This window comes from Chiloscyllium plagiosum, unplaced genomic scaffold (genome assembly GCF_037043375.1).
Source record: "Chiloscyllium plagiosum isolate Xiang-an unplaced genomic scaffold, Cpla_swu_hap1 HiC_scaffold_126, whole genome shotgun sequence".
Classification (NCBI taxonomy): Eukaryota; Metazoa; Chordata; class Chondrichthyes; order Orectolobiformes; family Hemiscylliidae; genus Chiloscyllium; species Chiloscyllium plagiosum.
This window is the reverse complement of record NW_028270265.1, coordinates 1-25,197: the sequence shown is the minus strand read 5'-3', so window position 1 is coordinate 25,197 and position 25,197 is coordinate 1. Positions and strand designations below refer to the sequence as shown.

Below are 25,197 nucleotides of genomic sequence, written 5' to 3'. Positions count from 1 at the left end.
CCACTGCCCCGCTCTCCCCATATCGCTGTATCAATCCCCAAACTAATCCCACTGCCCCGCTCTCTCCCGATATCCCTGTATCCATCCCCAAACTTATCCCACTGCCCCGCTCTCTCCCCGTGTCCCAGTATCAATCCCCAAACTAATCCCACTGCCGCACTCTCTCCCCGTATCCCTGTATCAATCCCAAACTAATCCCACTGCCGCACTCTCTCCCCGTATCCCTGTATCAATCCCCAAACTAATCCAACTGCCCCACTCTCTCCCCGTATCCCTGTATCAATCCCAAACTAATCCCACTGCCCCACTCTCTCCCCGTATCCCTGTATCAATCCCCAAACTAATCCCACTGCCCCACTCTCTCCCCGTATCCCTGTATCAATCCCCAAACTAATCCCACTGCCCCGCTCTCTCCCCATATCCCTGTATCAATCCCCAAACTAATCCCACTGCCCCGCTCTTTCCCGTATCCCTGTATCAATCCCCAAACTAATCCCACTGCCCCGCTCTCTCCCCGTATCCCTGTATCAATCCCCAAACTAATCCCACTGCCCCGCTCTCTCCCCGTATCCCTGTATCAATCCCCAAACTAATCCCACCGGCCCACTCTCTCCCCGTATCCCTGTATCAATCCCCAAACTAATCCCACTGCCCCGCTCGCCCCATATCGCTGTATCAATCCCCAAACTAATCCCACTGCCCCACTATCTCCCCATATCCCTGTATCAATCCCCAAACTAATCCCACTGCCCCACTCTCTCCCTATATCCCTGTATCAATCCCCAAACTAATCCCACTGCCCCACTATCTCCCCATGTCCCTGTATCAATCCCCAAACTAATCCCACTGCCCCGCTCTCCCTATATCCCTGTATCAATCCCCAAACTAATCCCACTGCCCCGCTCTCCCTATATCCCTGTATCAATCCCCAAACTAATCCCACTGCCCCGCTCTCTCCCGATATCCCTGTATCAATCCCCAAACTAATCCCACTGCCCCGCTCTCCCCATATCGCTGTATCAATCCCCAAACTAATCCCACTGCCCCGCTCTCTCCCGATATCCCTGTATCCATCCCCAAACTTATCCCACTGCCCCGCTCTCTCCCCGTGTCCCAGTATCAATCCCCAAACTAATCCCACTGCCGCACTCTCTCCCCGTATCCCTGTATCAATCCCAAACTAATCCCACTGCCGCACTCTCTCCCCGTATCCCTGTATCAATCCCCAAACTAATCCAACTGCCCCACTCTCTCCCCGTATCCCTGTATCAATCCCAAACTAATCCCACTGCCCCACTCTCTCCCCGTATCCCTGTATCAATCCCCAAACTAATCCCACTGCCCCACTCTCTCCCCGTATCCCTGTATCAATCCCCAAACTAATCCCACTGCCCCGCTCTCTCCCCATATCCCTGTATCAATCCCCAAACTAATCCCACTGCCCCGCTCTTTCCCGTATCCCTGTATCAATCCCCAAACTAATCCCACTGCCCCGCTCTCTCCCCGTATCCCTGTATCAATCCCCAAACTAATCCCACTACTCCGCTCTCTCCCCGTATCCCTGTATCAATCCCCAAAGTAACCCCACTGCCCCGCCTGCCCCATATCCCTGCATCAATCCCCAAACTAATCCCACTGCCCCGCTCTCTCCCTGTATCCCTGCATCAATCCCCAAACTAATCCCACTGCCCCGCTCTCTCCCTATATCCCTGTATCAATCCCCAAACTAATCCCACTGCCCCGCTCTCTCCCCATATCCCTGTATCAATCCCCAAACTAATCCCACTGCCTCGCGCTCTCCCCATATCCCTGTATCAATCCCCAAAGTAATCCCACTGCCCCGCTCTCTCCCCGTGTCCCAGTATTAATCCCCAAACTAATCCCACTGCCGCACTCTCTCCCCGTATCCCTGTATCAATCCCCAAACTAATCCCACTGCCCCACTCTCTCCCCGTATCCCTGTATCAATCCCAAACTAATCCCACTGCCCCACTCTCTCACCCTATCCCTGTATCAATCCCCAAACTAATCCCACTGCCCCGCTCTCCCCATATCCCTGTATCAATCCCCAAACTAATCCCACTGCCTCGCGCTCTCCCCATATCCCTGTATCAATCCACAAACTAATCCCACTGCCCCAGTCTCTCCCCGTATCCCTGTATCAATCCCCAAACTAATCCCACTGCCCCACTCTCTCCATGTTTCCTTGTATAAATCCCCAAACTAATCCCACTGCCCCGCTCTTTCCCCATATCCCTGTATCAATCGCCAAACTAATCCCACTGCCCCGCACTCAACCCGTATCCCTGTATCAATCCCCAAACTAATCCCACTGCCCCACTCTCTCCCCGTTTCCCTGTATCAATTCCCAAACTAATCCCACTGCCTCGCTCTCTCCCCGTATCCCTGTATCAATCCCCAAACTAATCCCACTGCCCCGCTCTCTCCCCGTTTCCCTGTATCAATCCCCAAACTAATCCCACTGCCCCGCGCTCTCCGCGTATCCCTGTATCAACCCCCAAACTAATCCCACTGCCCCGCTCTCTCCCCGTATCCCTGTATCAATCCCCAAACTAATCCCACTGCCCCGCTCTCTCCCCATATCCCTGTATCAATCCCCAAACTAATCCCACTGCCCCGCTCTCTCCCCATATCCCTGTATCAATCCCCAAACAAATCCCACTGCCCCACTCTCTCCCCGTATCCCTGTATCAATCCCCAAACTAATCCCACTGCCCCGCTCTCTCCCCGTATCCCTGTATCAATCCCCAAACTAATCCCACTGCCCCACTCTCTCCATGTTTCCCTGTATCAATCCCCAAACTAATCCCACTGCCCCACTCTCTCCATGTTTCCCTGTATAAATCCCCAAACTAATCCCACTGCCCCGCTCTCTCCCCGTATCCCTGTATCAATCCCCAAACTAATCCCACTGCCCCGCTCTCTCCCCGTATCCCTGTATCAATCCCAAACTAATCCCACTGCCCCGCTCTCTCCCTATATCCCTGTATCAATCACCAAACTAATCCCACTGCCCCACTCTCCCTGTATCAATCCCCAAACTAATCCCACTGCCCCGCTCTCTCCCCGTATCCCTGTATCAATCCCCAAACTAATCCCACTGCCCCGCTCCCTCCCCGTATCCCTGTATCAATCCCCAAACTAATCACACTGCCCCACGCTCTCCCCGTATCCCTGTATCAATCCCTAAACTAATCACACTGCCCCACGCTCTCCCCGTATCCCTGTATCAATTCCCAAACTAATCCCACAGCCCCGCTCTCTCCCCATATCCCTGTATCAATCCCCAAACTAATCCCACTGCCCCACTCTCTCCCTGTATCCCTGTATCAATCCCCAAACTAATCCCACTGCCCCACTCTCTCCCTGTATCCCTGTATCAATCCCCAAACTAATCCCACTGCCCCACTCTCTCCATGTTTCCTTGTATAAATCCCCAAACTAATCCCACTGCCCCGCTCTCTCCCCATATCCCTGTCTCAATCGCCAAACTAATCCCACTGCCCCGCACTCTCCCCGTATCCCTGTATCAATTCCCAAACTAATCCCACAGCCCCGCTCTCTCCCCATATCCCTGTATCAATCCCCAAACTAATCCCACTGCCCCACTCTCTCCCTGTATCCCTGTATCAATCCCCAAACTAATCCCACTGCCCCGCTCTCTCCCCGTATCCCTGTATCAATCCACAAACTAATCCCACTGCCCCAGTCTCTCCCCGTATCCCTGTATCAATCCCCAAACTAATCCCACTGCCCCACTCTCTCCATGTTTCCTTGTATAAATCCCCAAACTAATCCCACTGCCCCGCTCTTTCCCCATATCCCTGTATCAATCGCCAAACTAATCCCACTGCCCCGCACTCTCCCCGTTTCCCTGTATCAATTCCCAAACTAATCCCACTGCCTCGCTCTCTCCCCGTATCCCTGTATCAATCCCCAAACTAATCCCACTGCCCCGCTCTCTCCCCATATCCCTGTATCAATCCCCAAACTAATCCCACTGCCCCACTCTCTCCCCGTATCCCTGTATCAATCCCCAAACTAATCCTACTGCCCCACTCTCTCCATGTTTCCCTGTATCAATTCCCAAACTAATCCCACTGCCTCGCTCTCTCCCCGTATCCCTGTATCAATCGCCAAACTAATCCCACTGCCCGCACTCTCCCCGTATCCCTGTATCAATCCCCAAACTAATCCCACTGCCCCACTCTCTCCCCGTTTCCCTGTATCAATTCCCAAACTAATCCCACTGCCTCGCTCTCTCCCCGTATCCCTGTATCAATCCCCAAACTAATCCCACTGCCCCGCGCTCTCCCCGTTTCCCTGTATCAATTCCCAAACTAATCCCACTGCCTCGCTCTCTCCCCGTATCCCTGTATCAATCCTCAAACTAATCCCACTGCCTCGCTCTCTCCCCGTATCCCTGTATCAATCCCCAAACTAATCCCACTGCCCCGCGCTCTCCGCGTATCCCTGTATCAACCCCCAAACTAATCCCACTGCCCCACTCTCTCCCCGTATCCCTGTATCAATCCCCAAACTAATCCTACTGCCCCACTCTCTCCATGTTTCCCTGTATAAATCCCCAAACTAATCCCACTGCCCCGCTCTCTCCCCGTATCCCTGTATCAATCCCCAAACTAATCCCACTGCCCCGCTCTCTCCCCGTATCCCTGTATCAATCCCAAACTAATCCCACTGCCCCGCTCTCCCCGTATCCCTGTATCAATCCCCAAACTAATCCCACTGCCCCTCGCTCTCTCCCCGTATCCCTGTATCAATCCCCACACATATCCCACTGCCCCGCTCTCTCCCCGTATCCCTGTATCAATCCCCAAACTAATCCCACTGCCCCACTCTCTCCCCGTATCCCTGTATCAATCCCCAAACTAATCCCACTGCCCCTCGCTATCTCCCCGTATCCCTGTATCAATCCCCAAACTAATCCCACTGCCCCGCTCTCTCCCCGTATCCCTGTATCAATCCCCAAACTAATCCCACTGCCCCGCTCCCTCCCCGTATCCCTGTATCAATCCCCAAACTAATCACACTGCCCCACGCTCTCCCCGTATCCCTGTATCAATCCCCAAACTAATCACACTGCCCCACGCTCTCCCCGTATCCCTGTATCAATTCCCAAACTAATCCCACAGCCCCGCTCTCTCCCCATATCCCTGTATCAATCCCCAAACTAATCCCACTGCCCCACTCTCTCCCTGTATCCCTGTATCAATCCCCAAACTAATCCCACTGCCCCAGTCTCTCCCCATATCCCTGTATCAATCCCCAAACTAATCCCACTGGCCCACTCTCTCCATGTTTCCTTGTATAAATCCCCAAACTAATCCCACTGCCCCGCTCTCTCCCCATATCCCTGTATCAATCGCCAAACTAATCCCACTGCCCCGCTCTCTCCCCATATCCCTGTATCAATCCCCAAACTAATCCCACTGCCCCGCTCTCTCCCCGTATCCCTGTATCAATCCCCAAACTAATCCCACTGCCCCGCACTCTCCCCGTATCCCTGTACCAATTCCCAAACTAATCCCACTGCCCCACTCTCTCCCCGTATCCCTGTATCAATCCCCAAACTAATCCCACTGCCCCTCGCTATCTCCCCGTATCCCTGTATCAATCCCCAAACTAATCCCACTGCCCCGCTCTCTCCCCGTATCCCTGTATCAATCCCCAAACTAATCCCACTGCCCCGCTCCCTCCCCGTATCCCTGTATCAATCCCCAAACTAATCACACTGCCCCACGCTCTCCCCGTATCCCTGTATCAATCCCCAAACTAATCACACTGCCCCACGCTCTCCCCGTATCCCTGTATCAATTCCCAAACTAATCCCACAGCCCCGCTCTCTCCCCATATCCCTGTATCAATCCCCAAACTAATCCCACTGCCCCACTCTCTCCCTGTATCCCTGTATCAATCCCCAAACTAATCCCACTGCCCCAGTCTCTCCCCATATCCCTGTATCAATCCCCAAACTAATCCCACTGGCCCACTCTCTCCATGTTTCCTTGTATAAATCCCCAAACTAATCCCACTGCCCCGCTCTCTCCCCATATCCCTGTATCAATCGCCAAACTAATCCCACTGCCCCGCTCTCTCCCCATATCCCTGTATCAATCCCCAAACTAATCCCACTGCCCCGCTCTCTCCCCGTATCCCTGTATCAATCCCCAAACTAATCCCACTGCCCCGCACTCTCCCCGTATCCCTGTACCAATTCCCAAACTAATCCCACTGCCCCACTCACTCCCCGTTTCCCTGTATCAATTCCCAAACTAATCCCACTGCCCCACTCTCTCCCCGTATCCCTGTATCAATCCCCAAACTAATCCCACTGCCCCACTCTCTCCCCGTATCCCTGTATCAATCCCCAAACTAATCCCACTGCCCCACTCTCTCCATGTTTGCCTGTATAAATCCCCAAACTTATCCCACTGCCCCGCGCTCTCCGCGTATCCCTGTATCAACCCCCAAACTAATCCCACTGCCCCAATCTCTCCCCATATCCCTGTATCAATCCCCAAACTAATCCCACTGCCCCACTCTCTCCATGTTTCCCTGTATCAACCCCCAAACTAATCCCACTGCCCCAATCTCTCCCCATATCCCTGTATCAATCCCCAAACTAATCCCACTGCCCCGCTCTCTCCCCGTATCCCTGTATCAATCCCCAAACTAATCCCACTGCTCCGCTCTCTCCCCGTATCCCTGTATCAACCCCCAAACTAATCCCACTGCCCCGCTCTCTCCCCGTATCCCTGTATCAACCCCCAAACTAATCCCACTGCCCCGCCCTCTCCCCGTATCCCTGTATCAATCCCCAAACTAATCCCACTGCCCCACTCTCTCCATGTTTCCCTGTATCAATCCCCAAACTTATCCCACTGCCCCGCTCTCTCCCCGTTCCCTGTATCAATCCCCAAACTAATCCCACTGCCCCGCTCTCTCCCCGTATCCCTGTATCAATCCCCAAACTAATCCCACTGCCCCACTCTCTCCCCGTATCCCTGTATCAATCCCCAAACTAATCCCACTGCCCCACTCTCTCCCCGTATCCCTGTATCAATCCCCAAACTAATCCTACTGCCCCACTCTCTCCATGTTCCCCTGTATAAATCCCCAAACTAATCCCACTGCCCCGCTCTCTCCCCGTTTCCCTGTATCAATCCCCAAACTAATCCCACTGCCCCGCGCTCTCCGCGTATCCCTGTATCAACCCCCAAACTAATCCCACTGCCCCACTCTCTCCACATATCCCTGTATCAATCGCCAAACTAATCCCACTGCCCCACTCTCTCCACATATCCCTGTATCAATCGCCAAACTAATCCCACTGCCCCACTCTCTCCATGTTTCCCTGTATCAATCCCCAAACTAATCCCACTGCCCCGCTCTCTCTCCCCGTATCCCTGTATCAATTCCCAAACTAATCCCAAAACCCCGCTCTCTCCCCATATCCCTATATCAATCCCCAAACTAATCCCACTGCCCCAGTCTCTCCCCATATCCCTGTATCAATCCCCAAACCAATCCCACTGCCCCGCACTCACCCCGTATCCCTGTATCAATCCCCAAACTAATCCCACTGCCCCACTCTCTCCATGTTTCCTTGTATAAATCCCCAAACTAATCCCACTACCCCGCTCTCTCCCCATATCCCTGTATCAATTCCCAAACTAATCCCACAGCCCCACTCTCTCCCCATATCCCTGTATCAATCCCAAACTAATCCCACAGCCCCACTCTCTCCCTGTATCCCTGTATCAATCCCCAAACTAATCCCACTGCCCCACTCTGTCCCCGTATCCCTGTATCAATCCCCAAACTAATCCCACTGCCCCACTCTGTCCCCGTATCCCTGTATCAATCCCCAAACTAATCCCACTGCCCCACTCTGTCCCCGTATCCCTGTATCAATCCCCAAACTAATCCCACTGCCCCGCTCTCTCCCCATATCCCTGTATCAATCCCCAAACTAATCCCACTGCCCCGCTCTCTCCCCATATCCCTGTACCAATCCCCAAACTAATCCCACTGCCCCGCTCTCTCCCCATATCCCTGTATCAATCCCCAAACTAATCCCACTGCCCCGCTCCCTCCCCGTATCCCTGTATCAATCCCCAAACTAATCCCACTGCCCCGCTATCTCCCCGTATCCCTGTATCAATCCCCAAACTAATCCCACTGCCCCGCTCTCTCCCCGTATCCCTGTATCAATTCCCAAACTAATTCCACTGCACCAGTTTCTCCCCATAACCCTGTATCAATCCCAAACTAATCCCACTGTCCCGCTCTCTCCCTGTATCCCTGTATCAATCCCCAAACTAATTCCACTGCCCCAGTTTCTCCCCATAATCTTGTGTCAATCCCCAAACTAATCCCACTGTCCCGCTCTCTCCCCGTGTCCCTGTATCAATCCCCAAACTAATCCCACTGCCCCACTCTCTCCCCGTATCGCTGTATCAATCCCCAAACTAATCCCACTGCCCCGCTCTCTCCCCGTGTCCCTGTATCAATCCCAAACTAATCCCACTGCCCCGCTCTCTCCCTGTATCCCGGTATCAATCCCCAAACTAATCCCACTGCCCCGGTCTCTCCCCGTATCCCTGTATCAATCCCCAAACTAATCCCACTGCCGCACTCTCTCCCCGTATCCCTGTATCAATCCCCAAACTAATCCCACTGCCGCGCTCTCTCCCCGTGTCCCTGTATCAATCCCGAACTAATCCCACTGTCCCGCTCTCTCCCTGTATCCCGGTATCAATCCGCAAACTAATCCCACTGCCCCGGTCTCTCCCCGTATCCCTGAATCAATCCCTAACTAATCCCACTGCCCCGCTCTCTCCCCGTATCCCTGTATCAATCCCCAAACTAATCCCACTTCCCCACTCTCTCCCCGTATCCCTGTATCAATCCCCAAACTAATCCCACTGCCCCGCTCTCTCCCCGTATCCCTGTATCAATCCCCAAACTAATCCCACTGCCCCAGTCTCTCCCCATAACCCTGTATCAATCCCCAAACTAATCCCACTGCCCCAGTCTCTCCCCATATCCCTGTATCACTCCCCAAACTAATCCCACTGCCCCAGTCTCTCCCCATATCCCGGTCTCAATCCCCAAACTAATCCCACTGCCCCGCTCTCCCCATATCCCTGTATCAATCCCCAAACTAATCCCACTGCCCCAGTCTCTCCCTATATCCCTGTATCAATCCCCAAACTAATCCCACTGGCCCACTCTCTCCATGTTTCCTTGTATAAATCCCCAAACTAATCCCACTGCCCCGCTCTCCCCATATCCCTGCATCAATTCCCAAACTAATCCCACAGCCCCGCACTCTCCCCGTATCCCTGTATCAATCCCCAAACTAATCCCACTGCCCCACTCTCTCCATGTTTCCTTGTATAAATCCCCAAACTAATCCCACTGCCCCGCTCTCCCCATATCCCTGCATCAATTCCCAAACTAATCCCACAGCCCCACTCTCTCCCCGTATCCCTGTATCAATCCCCAAACTAATCCCATTGCCCCGCTCTCTCCCCGTATCCCTGTATCAATTCCCAAACTAATCCCACAGCCCCACTCTCTCCCCGTATCCCTGTATCAATCCCCAAACTAATCCCACTGCCCCACTCTCTCCCCATATCCCTGTACCAATCCCCAAACTAATCCCACTGCCCCGCTCTCTCCCCATATCCCTGTATCAATCCCCAAACTAATCCCACTGCCCCGGTCTCTCCCCGTATTCCTGTATCAATCCCCAAACTAATCACACTGCCCCACGCTCTCCCCGTATCCCTGTATCAATCCCCAAACTAATCCCACTGCCCCTCTCTCTCCCCATATCCCTGTATCAATCCCCAAACTAATCCCACTGCCCCTCTCTCTCCCCATATCCCTGTATCAATTCCCAAACTGATCCCACAGCCCCGCTCTCTCCCCATATCCCTGTATCAATCCCCAAACTAATCCCACTGCCCCGCTCTCTCCCCGTATCCCTGTATCAATCCACAAACTAATCCCACTGCCCCAGTCTCTCCCCATATCCCTGTATCAATTCCCAAACTAATCCCACTGCCCCACTCACTCCCCGTATCCCTGTATCAATTCCCAAACTAATCCCACTACCTCGCTCTCTCCCCGTATCCCTGTATCAATCCCCAAACTAATCCGACTGCCCCACTCTCTCCCCGTATCCCTGTATCAATCCCCAAACTAATCCCACTGCCCCACTCTCTCCCCGTATCCCTGTATCAATCCCCAAACTAATCCTACTGCCCCATTCTCTCCATGTTTCCCTGTATCAATCCCCAAACTAATCCCACTGCCTCGCACTCTCCCCGTATCCCTGTATCAATCCCCAAACTAATCCCACTGCCCCACTCTCTCCCTGTATCGCTGTATCAATCCCCAAACTAATCCCACTGCCTCGCACTCTCCCCGTATCCCTGTATCAATCCCCAAACTAATCCCACTGCCCCCTGCTCTCCCCATATCCCTGTATCAATCCCCAAACTAATCCCACTGCCTCGCTCTCTCCCCGTATCCCTGTATCAATCCCCAAACTAATCCCACTGCTCCGCTCTCTCCCCATATCCCTGTATCAATCCCCGAACTAATCCCACTGCCCCGCTCTCTCTCCCCGTATCCCTGTATCAATCCCCAAACTAATCCGACTGCCCCTCTCTCTCCATGTTTCCCTGTATCAATCCCCAAACTAATCCCACTGCCCCGCTCTCTCTCCCCGTATCCCTGTATCAATTCCCAAACTAATCCCAAAACCCCGCTCTCTCCCCATATCCCTATATCAATCCCCAAACTAATCCCACTGCCCCACTCTCTCCACGTATCCCTGTATCAATCCCCAAACTAATCCCACTGCCCCGCTCTCTCCCCGTATCCCTGTATCAATCCACAAACTAATCCCACTGCCCCAGTCTCTCCCCATATCCCTGTATCAATCCCCAAACCAATCCCACTGCCTCGCACTCACCCCGTATCCCTGTATCAATCCCCAAACTAATCCCACTGCCCCACTCTCTCCATGTTTCCTTGTATAAATCCCCAAACTAATCCCACTGCCCCGCTCTCTCCCCATATCCCTGTATCAATTCCCAAACTAATCCCACAGCCCCACTCTCTCCCCATATCCCTGTATCAATCCCCAACTAATCCCACTGCCCCACTCTCTCCCCATATTCCTGTACCAATCCCCAAACTAATCCCACAGCCCCGCTCTCTCCCCATATCCCTGTATCAATCCCCAAACTAATCCCACTGCCCCACTCTCTCCCCATATCCCTGTATCAATCCACAAACTAATCCCACTGCCCCAGTCTCTCCCCATATCCCTGTATCAATCCCCAAACTAATCACACTGCCCCGCACTCTCCCCGTATCCCTGTATCAATCCCCAATCTAATCCCACTGCCCCGCTCTCCCCATATCCCTGTATCAATTCCCAAACTAATCCCACAGCCCGACTCTCTCCCCGTATCCCTGTATCAATTCCCAAACTAATCCCACAGCCCCACTCTCTCCCCGTATCCCTGTATCAATCCCCAAACTAATCCCACTGCCCCGCTCTCTCCCCGTATCCCTGTATCAATTCCCAAACTAATCCCACAGCCCCACTCTCTCCCTGTATCCCTGTATCAATCCCCAAACTAATCCCACTGCGCCACTCTGTCCCCGTATCCCTGTATCAATCCCCAAACTAATCCCACTGCCCCACTCTGTCCCCGTATCCCTGTATCAATCCCCAAACTAATCCCACTGCCCCACTCTGTCCCCGTATCCCTGTATCAATCCCCAAACTAATCCCACTGCCCCGCTCTCTCCCCATATCCCTGTATCAATCCCCAAACTAATCCCACTGCCCCGCTCTCTCCCCATATCCCTGTACCAATCCCCAAACTAATCCCACTGCCCCGCTCTCTCCCCATATCCCTGTATCAATCCCCAAACTAATCCCACTGCCCCGCTCCCTCCCCGTATCCCTGTATCAATCCCCAAACTAATCCCACTGCCCCGCTCTCTCCCCATATCCCTGTATCAATCCCCTAACTAATCCCACTGCCCCGCTATCTCCCCGTATCCCTGTATCAATCCCCAAACTAATCCCACTGCCCCGCTCTCTCCCCGTATCCCTGTATCAATTCCCAAACTAATTCCACTGCACCAGTTTCTCCCCATAACCCTGTATCAATCCCAAACTAATCCCACTGTCCCGCTCTCTCCCTGTATCCCTGTATCAATCCCCAAACTAATTCCACTGCCCCAGTTTCTCCCCATAATCTTGTGTCAATCCCTAAACTAATCCCACTGTCCCGCTCTCTCCCCGTGTCCCTGTATCAATTCCCAAACTAATCCCACTGCCTCGCTCTCTCCCCGTATCCCTGTATCAATCCCCAAACTAATCCCACTGCCCCGCTCTCTCCCCGTGTCCCTGTATCAATCCCAAACTAATCCCACTGCCCCGCTCTCTCCCTGTATCCCGGTATCAATCCCCAAACTAATCCCACTGCCCCGGTCTCTCCCCGTATCCCTGTATCAATCCCCAAACTAATCCCACTGCCCCACTCTCTCCCCGTATCCCTGTATCAATCCCCAAACTAATCCCACTGCCGCGCTCTCTCCCCGTGTCCCTGTATCAATCCCAAACTAATCCCACTGTCCCGCTCTCTCCCTGTACCCCGGTATCAATCCGCAAACTAATCCCACTGCCCCGGTCTCTCCCCGTATCCCTGTATCAATCCCTAACTAATCCCACTGCCCCGCTCTCTCCCCGTATCCCTGTATCAATCCCCAAACTAATCCCACTTCCCCACTCTCTCCCCGTATCCCTGTATCAATCCCCAAACTAATCCCACTGCCCCGCTCTCTCCCCGTATCCCTGTATCAATCCCCAAACTAATCCCACTGCCCCACTCTCTCCCCATATCCCTGTATCAATCCCCAAACTAATCCAAATGCCCCGCTCTCCCCATATCCCTGTATCAATGCCCAAACTAATCCCACTGCCCCAGTCTCTCCCCATATCCCTGTATCAATCCCCAAACTAATCCCACTGCCCCAGTCTCTCCCCATAACCCTGTATCAATCCCCAAACTAATCCCACTGCCCCAGTCTCTCCCCATATCCCTGTATCACTCCCCAAACTAATCCCACTGCCCCAGTCTCTCCCCATATCCCGGTCTCAATCCCCAAACTAATCCCACTGCCCCGCTCTCCCCATATCCCTGTATCAATCCCCAAACTAATCCCACTGCCCCAGTCTCTCCCCATATCCCTGTATCAATCCCCAAACTAATCCCACTGGCCCACTCTCTCCATGTTTCCTTGTATAAATCCCCAAACTAATCCCACTGCCCCGCTCTCCCCATATCCCTGCATCAATTCCCAAACTAATCCCACAGCCCCGCACTCTCCCCGTATCCCTGTATCAATCCCCAAACTAATCCCACTGCCCCACTCTCTCCATGTTTCCTTGTATAAATCCCCAAACTAATCCCACTGCCCCGCTCTCCCCATATCCCTGCATCAATTCCCAAACTAATCCCACAGCCCCACTCTCTCCCCGTATCCCTGTATCAATCCCCAAACTAATCCCATTGCCCCGCTCTCTCCCCGTATCCCTGTATCAATTCCCAAACTAATCCCACAGCCCCACTCTCTCCCCGTATCCCTGTATCAATCCCCAAACTAATCCCACTGCCCCACTCTCTCCCCATATCCCTGTACCAATCCCCAAACTAATCCCACTGCCCCGCTCTCTCCCCATATCCCTGTATCAATCCCCAAACTAATCCCACTGCCCCGGTCTCTCCCCGTATTCCTGTATCAATCCCCAAACTAATCACACTGCCCCACGCTCTCCACGTATCCCTGTATCAATCCCCAAACTAATCCCACTGCCCCTCTCTCTCCCCATATCCCTGTATCAATCCCCAAACTAATCCCACTGCCCCACTCTCCGCGTATCCCTGTATCAACCCCCAAACTAATCCCACTGCCCCACTCTCACCCCATATCCCTGTATCAATCCCCAAACTAATCCCACTGCCCCACTCTCCCCGTATCCCTGTATCAATCCCCAAACTAATCCCACTGCCCCGCTCTCTCCCCGTATCCCTGTATCAATCCCCAAACTAATCCCACTGCCCCACTCTCCCTGTATCAATCCCCAAACTAATCCCACTGCCCCGCTCTCTCCCCGTATCCCTGTATCAATCCCCAAACTAATCCCACTGCCCCGCTCCCTCCCTGTATCCCTGTATCAATCCCCAAACTAATCACACTGCCCCACGCTCTCCCCGTATCCCTGTATCAATTCCCAAACTAATCCCACAGCCCCGCTCTCTCCCCATATCCCTGTATCAATCCCCAAACTAATCCCACTGCCCCACTCTCTCCCTGTATCCCTGTATCAATCCCCAAACTAATCCCACTGCCCCACTCTCTCCCCGTATCCCTGTATCAATCCCCAAACTAATCCCACTGCCCCACTCTCTCCATGTTTCCTTGTATAAATCCCCAAACTAATCCCACTGCCCCGCTCTCTCCCCGTATCCCTGTATCAATCCCCAAACTAATCCCACTGCCCCGCTCTCTCCCCGTATCCCTGTATCAATCCCCAAACTAATCCCACTGCCCCACTCTCTCCATGTTTCCCTGTATCAACCCCCAAACTAATCCCACTGCCTCGCTCTCTCCCCGTATCCCTGTATCAATCCCCAAACTAATCCCACTGCCTCGCTCTCTCCCCGTATCCCTGTTTCAATCACCAAACTAATCCCACTGCCCCACTCTCCCTGTATCAATCCCCAAACTAATCCCACTGCCCCGCTCTCTCCCCGTATCCCTGTATCAATCCCCAAACTAATCCCACTGCCCCGCTCTCTCCCCGTATCCCTGTATCAATCCCCAAACTAATCCCACTGCCCCGCTCTCTCCCCGTATCCCTGTATCAATCCACAAACTAATCCCACTGCCCCAGTCTCTCCCCATATCCCTGTATCAATCGCCAAACTAATCCCACTGCCCCGCACTCTCCCCGTATCCCTGTATCAATCCCCAAACTAATCCCACTGCCTCGCTCTCTCCCCGTATCCCTGTATCAATCCCCAAACTAATCCCACTGCCCCACTCTCTCCCCGTATCCCTGTATAAATCCCCAAACTTATCCCACTGCCCCGCTCTCTGCCCGTTTCCCTGTATCAATCCCCAAACTAATCCCACTGCCCCGCGCTCTCCGCGTATCCCTGTATCAATCCCCAAACTAATCCCACTGCCCCACTCTCTCCATGTTTCCCTGTATCAATCCCCAAACTTATCCCACTGCCCCGCTCTCTCCCCGTATCCCTGTATCAATCCCCAAACTAATCCCACTGCCCCGCGCTCTCCCCGTATCCCTGTATCAATCCCCAAACTAATCCCACTGCCCCACTCTCTCCAAATATCCCTGTATCAATCCCCAAACTAATCCCACTGCCCCACTCTCTCCATGTTTCCCTGTATCAATCCCCAAACTAATCCCACTGCCCCGCTCTCTCTCCCCGTATCCCTGTATCAATCCCCAAACTAATCCCACTGCCTCGCACTCTCCCCGTATCCCTGTATCAATCCCCAAACTAATCCCACTGCCCCCCGCTCTCCCCATATCCCTGTATCAATCCCCAAACTAATCCCACTGCCCCGCTCTCTCTCCCCATATCCCTGTATCAATCCCCAAACTAATCCCACTGCCCCGGTCTCTCCCCGTATTCCTGTATCAATCCCCAAACTAATCCCACTGCCCCCTGCTCTCCCCATATCCCTGTATCAATCCCCAAACTAATCCCACTGCCTCGCTCTCTCCCCGTATCCCTGTATCAATCCCCAAACTAATCCCACTGCTCCGCTCTCTCCCCATATCCCTGTATCAATCCCCGAACTAATCCCACTGCCCCGCGCTCTCCCCATATCCCTGTATCAATCCCCAAATTAATCCCACTGCCCCACTTTCTCCCCGTATCCCTGTATCAATCCCCAAACTAATCCCACTGCCCCGCTCTCTCCCCGTATCCCTGTATCAATCCCCAAACTAATCCCACTGACCCACTCTCTCCCTGTATCGCTGTATCAATCCCCAAACTAATCCCACTGCCCCACTCTCTCCCTGTATCGCTGTATCAATCCCCAAACTAATCCCACTGCCCCACTCTCCCTGTATCCCTGTATCAATCGCCAAACTAATCCCACTGCCCCACTCTCTACCCATATCCCTGTATCAATCCCCAAACTAATCCCACTGCCCCGCTCTCTCCCCGTATCCCTGTATCAATCCCCAAACTAATCCCACTGCCCCACTCTCTCCCCATATCCCTGTATCAATCCCCAAACTAATCCAAATGCCCCGCTCTCCCCATATCCCTGTATCAATGCCCAAACTAATCCCACTGTCCCAGTCTCTCCCCATATCCCTGTATCAATCCCCAAACTAATCCCACTGCCCCAGTCTCTCCCCATAACCCTGTATCAATCCCCAAACTAATCCCACTGCCCCGCTCTCCCCATATTCCTGTATCAATCCCCAAACTAATCCCACTGCCCCCGCTCTCTCCCCATATCCCTGTATCAATCCCCAAACTAATCCCACTGCCCCAGTCTCTCCCCATATCCCTGTATCAATCCCCAAACTTATCCCACTGCCCCAGTCTCTCCCCATATCCCTGTATCAATCCCCAAACTAATCCCACTGCCCCGCTCTCCCCGTATCCCTGTATCAATCCCCAAACTAATCCCACTGCCCCGCTCTCTCCCCGTATCCCTGTATCAATTCCCAAACTAATCCCACTGCCCCACTCTCTCCCCGTATCCCTGTATCAATCCCCAAACTAATCCCACTGCCCCACTCTCTCCCTGTATTCCTGTATCAATCCCCAAACTAATCCCACTGCCCCACTCTCTCCCCGTTTCCCTGTTTCAATCCCAAAATTATTCCCTAACCAGCACACCCCTGAACACTATGGGGTAATTTAGCATGGCCAACCCACCCTAACCTGCACATCCCTGAACACTATGGGTAATTTAGCATGACCAATCCACCCTAACCTGCACATCCCTGAACACTATGGGTAATTTAGCATGACCAATCCACCCTAACCTGCACATCCCTGAACACTATGGGGTAATTTAGCATGGCCAATCCACCCTAACCTACACATCCCTGAACACTATGGGTAATTTAGCATGGCCAATCCACCCTAACCTGCACATCCCTGAACACTATGGGTAATTTAGCATGACCATTCCACCCTAACCTGCACATCCCTGAACACTATGGGGTAATTTAGCATGGCCAATCCACCCTAACCTACACATCCCTGAACACTATGGGTAATTTAGCATGGCCAATCCACCCCACTACCCCACTCTCTCCCAGTATCCCTGTATCAATCCCCAAACTAACCCCACTGCACCGCGCTCTCCCCATAAGCCTGTATCAATCCCCAAACTATTCCCACTGCCCCAGTCTCTCCCCATAACCCTGTATCAATGCCCCAACTAATCCCACTGCTCCGCTCCCTCCCCGTATCCCTGTATCAATCCCCAAACTAATCCCACTGCCCCATTCTCTCCCCGTATCCCTATACCAATTCCCAAACTAATCCCACTGCCCCGCGCTCTCCCCGTATCCCTGTATCAATCCCCAAACTAATCCCACAGCCAGATTCTCTCCCCGTATCCCTGTATCAATCCCCAAACTAATCCCACTGCCCCAGTCTCTCCCCATAACCCTGTCTCAATCCCCAAACTAATCCCACTGCCCCTCGCTCTCTCTCCCTGTATCAATCCCCAAACTAATCCCACTGCCCCGCTCTCTCTCCCTGTATCCCTGTATCAATTCCCAAACTAATCCCACTGCCCCTCACTCGCCATAACCCTGTATCAATCCCCAAACTAATCCCACTGCCCCATTCTCTCCCCGTATCCCTGTATCAATCCCCAAACTAATCCCACTGCCCCGCTCTCTCCCCGTATCCCTGTATCAATCCCCAAACTAATCCCACTGCCCCACTCTCTCCCCATAGTCCTGTATCAATCCCCAAACTAATCCCACTGCCCCGCTCTCTCCCTGTATCCCTGTATCAATCCCCAAACTAATCCCACTGCCCCGCTCTCTCCCCGTATCCCTGTATCAATCCCCAAACTAATCCCACTGCCCCTCACTCGCCATAACCCTGTATCAATCCCCAAACTAATCCCACTGCCCCGCTCTCTCCCCGTATCCCTGTATCAATCCCCAAACTAATCCCACTGCCCCACTCTCTCCCCATAGTCCTGTATCAATCCCCAAACTAATCCCACTGCCCCGCTCTCTCCCTGTATCCCTGTATCAATCCCCAAACTAATCCCACTGCCCCGCTCTCTCCCCATATCCCTGTATCAATCCCCAAACTAATCCCACTGCCCCGCACTCTCCCCATATCCCTGTATCAATCCCCAAACTAATCCCACTGCCCCGCTCTCTCCCCATAGCACTCCCACCCAGCTTTGTGTCATCTGCAAGCTTATTTTATTCATTTGTGGGTCTCACTGACGAGGCCCAGGATAGATTACCCCGTCCGTAGTTGCCCCCCCCTTGAGAAGGTGGTTGGGGAGGGGTGGGGGGGGATGCTGAGCTCCCTTGACCCGCTGACGTCAGTGTGCTGTGGGTAGACCCACAATGCCCTGAGGGAGGGGGTTCCCGAGAGTGTATTGGCGCCACATCCTCCGGCCTGCCTGGTGCTGCTCCCAGCATGCCCTCCTGCACTCTCCATTGAACCAGGGTTGACCTCCTGGCTTGACGGTAATGGGTGAGGGGGGAGGGGGGGTGATATACCGGGCCATGAGGTTCCAGATTGTGCTGGAGGACCGTTCTGCTGCTGTTGACGGCCCACAGCACCTCATGGATGTCCCTGTCTTGAGCTGCTGGGTCTGTTTGAAGTCTGTCCCATTGGGGATAGAGCCTCCCAACCTGATGGAGGGGATTCTCAATGGGAAGGTGGGACTTTGTCTCCATCAGGACAGTGCGGTGGTCACTCTTACCGATACTGTCATGGGCAGATACATCTGCAGCCGGCTGGTTGGTGAGGATGAGGGTAGGGGCGTTTCTCCCTCCTGTTGGTTCCCCCCTCACCCCACACCCCAACCTGCCTCAGACCCCAGTCCAGCAGCGATGTCCTTTCGGACACGACCAGCTCGATCCGGAATGCTGCTGTCCCTGAGCCACCCCTTGGTGGTGGGCACTGAAATCCCCCCGCGCCACCCCCAGAGCACACTCTGTGCCCTCCAAGTGTGTGTCTACATGCAGAGGGGGTGGCATCAGCCGAGGGAGGGTGGTGCGGGGGGACCAGAGGGAGGGTTCCTTGCCCGTGTTTAACCTGAAGGCATCATGGGGACCAGAGTCAATATGGAGACTCCCAGAGCATCCCCCTCCCCTCTGTATCCCACTGTGTGACACTGCCTCTGGTATATTTCACAGGGAATGGGTGGGGGGGGGATATTAATGACGCACTTACATCAGGCACAGACTGAATCGATTGATTCAGTCAATCACTGTCACGGCTCCTTTAAGAACACGAAACTATCATCGATATTAAACTAATCCCTTCTGCCAGCCCTTGGTCCCCATCGCTCCTTCCCCTGCCCATTCACACGCCGAGCTAAAAGCCGCTTAATCTCCGCTATCGTATCTGTCCCCACCACCATCGCCTTGGCAGAGCGTTTCACACTCTGACCACTTTCCCCCTGTTTTTAAAAACTTGCCCCTCGCGTCTCCTTTTCCAGTTGCCTCCCCCCTCACCCCCCATCTCAATTGAAATGCATGCTCGCTGTATGTTCGACATCTCGACTCTTGAGTGGGCGGGATTAATTCTGGCTGCCGATCCTATCTCTCAATTTTATGCAAATCATCATAGCATCCCGACAGTGCGGAAACAGGCCCTTCGGCCCAACAGGTCCACACCGACCCTCCGAAGAGTCTCCCACCCAGACCCATTCCCCTCCCATATTACTCTACATTAACCCCTGACTGATGCATCTAACCTACACATCCCTGAACACTATGGGTAATTTAGCATGGCCAATCCACCCTAACCTGCACATCCCTGAACACTATGGGGTAATTTAGCTTGGCCAATCCACCCTAACCTGCACATCCCTGAACACTATGGGGTAATTTAACATGGCCAATCCACCCTAACCTACACATCCCTGAACACTATGGGGTAATTTAGCATGGCCAATCCACCCTAACCTACACATCCATGGACACTATGGGTAATTTAGCATGGCCAATCCACCCTAACCTACACATCCCTGAACACTATGGGGTAATTTAGCATGGCCAATCCACCCTAACCTACACATCCCTGAACACTATGGGTAATTTAGCATGGCCAATCCACCCTAACCTACACATCCCTGAGCACTATGGGTAATTTAGCATGGCCAATCCACCCTAACCTACACATCCCTGAACACTATGGGGTAATTTAGCATGGCCAATCCACCCTAACCTGCACATCCCTGAACACTATGGGTAATTTAGCATGGCCAATCCACCCTAACCTGCACATCCCTGGGCACTATGGGTAATTTAGCATGGCCAATCCACCCTAACCTGCACGTCCCTGAACACTATGGGTAATTTAGCATGGCCAATCCACACTAACCTGCACATCCCTGAACACTATGGGGTAATTTAGCATGGCCAATCCACACTAACCTGCACATCCCTGAACACTATGGGGTAATTTAGCATGGCCAATCCACCCTAACCTGCACATCCCTGAACACTATGGGTAATTTAGCATGGCCAATCCACCCTAACCTGCACATCCCTGAGCACTGTGGGTAATTTAGCATGGCCAATCCACCCTAACCTGCACATCCCTGAACACTATGGGGTAATTTAGCATGACCAATCCACCCTAACCTGCACATCCCTGAACACTTTGGGTAATTTAGCATGGTCAATCCACCCTAACCTGCACATCCCTGGACACTATGGGTAATTTAGCATGGCCAATCCACCCTAACCTGCACATCCCTGGGCACTATGGGTAATTTAGCATGGCCAATCCACCCTAACCTGCACATCCCTGAACACTATGGGGTAATTTAGCATGGCCAATCCACCGTAACCTTCACATCCCTGAACACTATGGGGTAATTTAGCATGGCCAATCCACCCTAACCTACACATCCACCCTAACCTGTTAGGGTGGATTGGCCGTGCTAAATTACCCATAGTGTTCAGGGATGTGCAGGTTAGGGTGGATTGGCCATGCTAAATTACCCATAGTGTTCAGGGATGTGCAGGTTAGGGTGGATTGGCCATGCTAAATTACCCATAGTGTTCAGGGATGTGCAGGTTAGGGTGGATTGGCCATGCTAAATTACCCATAGTGCCCAGGGATGTGTAGGTTAGGGTGGATTGGCCATGCTAAATTACCCCATAGTGCCCTGGGATGTGCAGGTTAGGGTGGATTGGCCATGCTAAATTACCCATAGTGTTCAGGGATGTACAGGTTAGGGTGGATTGGCCATGCTAAATTACCCATAGTGTTCAGGGATGTACAGGTTAGGGTCGATTGGCCATGCTAAATTACCCATAGTGTTCAGGGATGTACAGGTTAGGGTGGATTGGCCATGCTAAATTACCCATAGTGTTCAGGGATGTACAGGTTAGGGTGGATTGGCCATGCTAAATTACCCCATAGTGCTCAGGGATATGCAGGTTAGGGTGGATTGGCCATGCTAAATTACCCATAGTGCTCAGGGATGTGCAGGTTAGGGTGGATTGGCCATGCTAATTTACCCCATAGTGTTCAGGGATGTGCAGGTTAGGGTGGATTGGCCATGCTAATTTACCCCATAGTGTTCAGGGATGTGCAGTTAGGGTGGATTGGTAAATTACCTACAGCGTTAAGTGTATTCCTCTGGGATAAATATGGGGAATGGGTTGGTGTGGACTAGTTGGGCTGAAGGGCCTGTTTTCACACTGTACGGAATCAAATCTAACCAATCTGAAGCCCATCTAACCCCCACTATTCCATTCCCATCCATGTGCCTATCCAATGCCCATTTAAATACCCTGAGAGTTGGTGTGTCCACTACTGTTGTAGGCAGTGTGTTCCACGCCCCTCCTACTCTCTGAGTAAAGACGCTACCTCTGACATCTGTCCTGTATCTATCACCCCCTCAATTTAAAGCCATGTCCCCTGGTGCTAGCCATCACCATCTGGGGAAAAGGCTCTCCCTGCCCACCCTGTCTAACCCTCGGATTATCTTATACGTCTCAATTAAGTCACTGCTCAACCTTCTTCTCTCTAACGAAAACAGCCTCAAGTCCCTCAGCCTTTCCTCGTAAGACCCTCCCTCCAAGACCAGGCAACATCCCGGTAAATCTCCTCTGCATCCTTTCCAAAGCTTCCACATCCTTCCTGTAATGCGGCAAACAGAACTGTACACATTACTCCAAGTGGGGCCGCACCAGAGTTTTGTACAGCTGCAGCATGACCTCATGGCTCCGAAACTCAGTCCCTCTACCAATAAAAGCTAACCCACCATATGCCTTCTTAACAACCCTATCAACCTGGGTGGCAGCTTTCAGGGATCTGTGTACATGGACACCGAGATCTCTCTGCTCATCTACACTACCCAGAATCTTACCATGAGCCCAGTACTCTGCATTGCGGTTACTCCGACCAAAGTGAATCACCTCGCACTTGTCCCCATTAAACTCCATTTGCCACCTCTCAGCCCAGCTCTGCGGCTTATCGATGTCCCTCTGTAACCTACAACATCCTTTGTCACTATCCACAACTCCACCGACCTTAGTGTCATCCGCAAATTTACTAACCCACCCTTCTGCGCCCTCATCCAGGTAATTTATCAAAATGACGAACAGCAGTGGACCCAACACCGACCCATGCGGTAACTGGACTCCAGGATTAACATTTCCCATCAACCACCACCCCCTCTGTCTTCTTTCAGCAGGCCAATTTCTGATCCAAACCGATAAATCACCCTCAATCCCAAACCTCCTGTATGTTGTCCGAAAGCCTACCGTGGGGAACCTTATCGAACTGCCTTACTGAAGCCCATGTACACCACATCAACCGCTTTCCCCTCATCCACCTAGCCGCTGTGCCACCCTCGTTGTGAGTCTCCCCTCAGCCGCTCCAGAGAAAGCGGCCCGAGCGTTCGTTCCTGCCTCTCCTTTGGCCCTGTAATCCTGGTCGCCCTTTCCTGCGCCCCCTCCAAAAACATGCCACGCCCTCCTGCGATGTGGTGACCAGAATCGAACCCAGTAACGTGCGGCCTGACTAAAGCTTCCACGTGGCTCCCTGACCACCGATGCCCCTCTGCTTGCGAGGGCCACTTTCAGGGAGCGGTGGACTTGTACTGAGACCCCTAATGGGGTTCATCAGTGATTTTCAAAGTCCTGCCATTGTCATAACACCAGGTAAGCCCCCTAATTTAATCCAGCAACACAGAAATGATGTACGGCTAATCTGTGAACATTCGAAGGGCCAAGAACTACTTTAAGAAATGAAAGTTGCAACATTTTTACTTTAAGTCGAACAGAGAATAATTAACGAACAACTATTTACAACTCCTTCCTCTCACATATCTTTTCTATAATACTAGTCTGATTTTAAAAACCCCCAATTTAAGATTTCCCGAAAATATTCAGATTTCAAAATCAGCTAGAGGTCAAATTTTCCCCTCTTTCTTCGGGATTTCTGCTTCACATGTCACTGATTGATGAAGGTACCTTTTTAAGAAAGCTGTGTTTTCAGTAATGCTGATGACTTGGCAGTTCTCCCCCCAACTGTTCATGTTTAGGGTGTAGGTTTGCTCACTGGGCTGTAGGCTTAATAGCCAGACGTTTCATTACCTGGCTCGGTAACATCATCAGTGGCGACCTCCAAGTGAAGGGAAGCTGTTGTCTCCTGCTTTCTATTTATATCTTTCTCCTGGGGTTTGTGGTGATGTCATTTCCTGTTCACGTTTTCCCTTGATCTCCTATTCCCCACGCAAATTATCGGATTGTGTTGTTGGTTTTTATTATTATCAATCCACTAAATTCAAACTTGATTGGAGTTTGGTACGTTTTTTGGGGGGGTGAGTACGATTTAAACTGGCCGAATTTGAATTTGTTTTAGTTGCTGGGCAACCAGCTGTGTATATGGACACACACAACTCCCTGTTCATCTCCACGTCCAAGCTGCGAGACCAAAAGGTTATGTTGTATGTCGTTCAGAACATTTGGTGCTGTCAGGTTGTTGTGTTAGCTATTAACTTTCGGAAAGGGTACAGTCCACCCACAGGTTCATAACACCATCAACGGGGACATTTATCCAACTGTTAAAGGACTCGAACCCCACAGATCCCTCTGTTACACAGCGACCGGAACTGAAAGTGATGGCTCTGACTGAAGTCTCACGTCTGGTTCCTCTCCTCTCGCAGGCGGACGGGGCTGCTCGACGCTGGGAGGCAGCGCTCGGGCATCGAAGATGGAGCCGGAGAGGGAGCAGCGTCTGGAGGAGGAGGAGGAAGGGGGAGAGGTGGAGACTCCGGCAGAGAGGCTGCAGGCGGGAGGCGACGAGGAGGAGGAGGAGGAGGATGAGGAGGGCGCGGTGCCCTTTGCTCTGTTGGCGGCGCCGCCCGCCCCCTGCCACTGCGCGGTGTGCGAGAAGGGCTTCAGCTGCCGCTCCCACCTGGAGCGCCACCTGCGGGTGCACACGGGCGAGCGGCCCTTCGAGTGCGCGGTGTGCGGCAACCGCTTCAACCGGGCCAGCAACCTGCGGCGACACCAGCAGCACCGGGCGGCGGCCGGGGGGCAGGGCCCCCTGGAGTGCCCGCTCTGCCACCGGCTCTTCTGCGTGACCGGGGACCTGGTGCGGCACCGTCGGGCCCACGCCGGCGAGCGGCCCTTCGAGTGCGCGGTGTGCGGCAAGCGCTTCTGCCGGCTGGCGGTGCTGGAGATCCACCAGCGGTACCACACCGGCGAGCGGCCCTACCAGTGCCCGCTGTGCGCCAAGCGCTTCTACACCTCCAGCGAGCTGAACCGCCACCGGCGCACCCACACCGGCGAGCGGCCCTACCAGTGCCCGCACTGCG

General features: G+C 53.1%; 1 protein-coding gene across 1 annotated transcript in view; it reads left to right on the top strand.

Moving 5' to 3' along the window:
• LOC122545597 (uncharacterized) overlaps positions 1-25,193 on the top strand; it is a gene marked incomplete at its 3' end in the record, with an annotated part of 48,545 nt that extends 23,352 nt beyond the window's left edge. Inside the window, exon 2 of the mRNA XM_087985700.1 lies at positions 24,544-25,193. Coding sequence (XP_087841826.1) covers positions 24,591-25,193 — 603 coding nt within the window. The remainder of the gene's footprint in view (positions 1-24,543) is intronic.
• Positions 25,194-25,197: the final 4 nt, after the last annotated feature.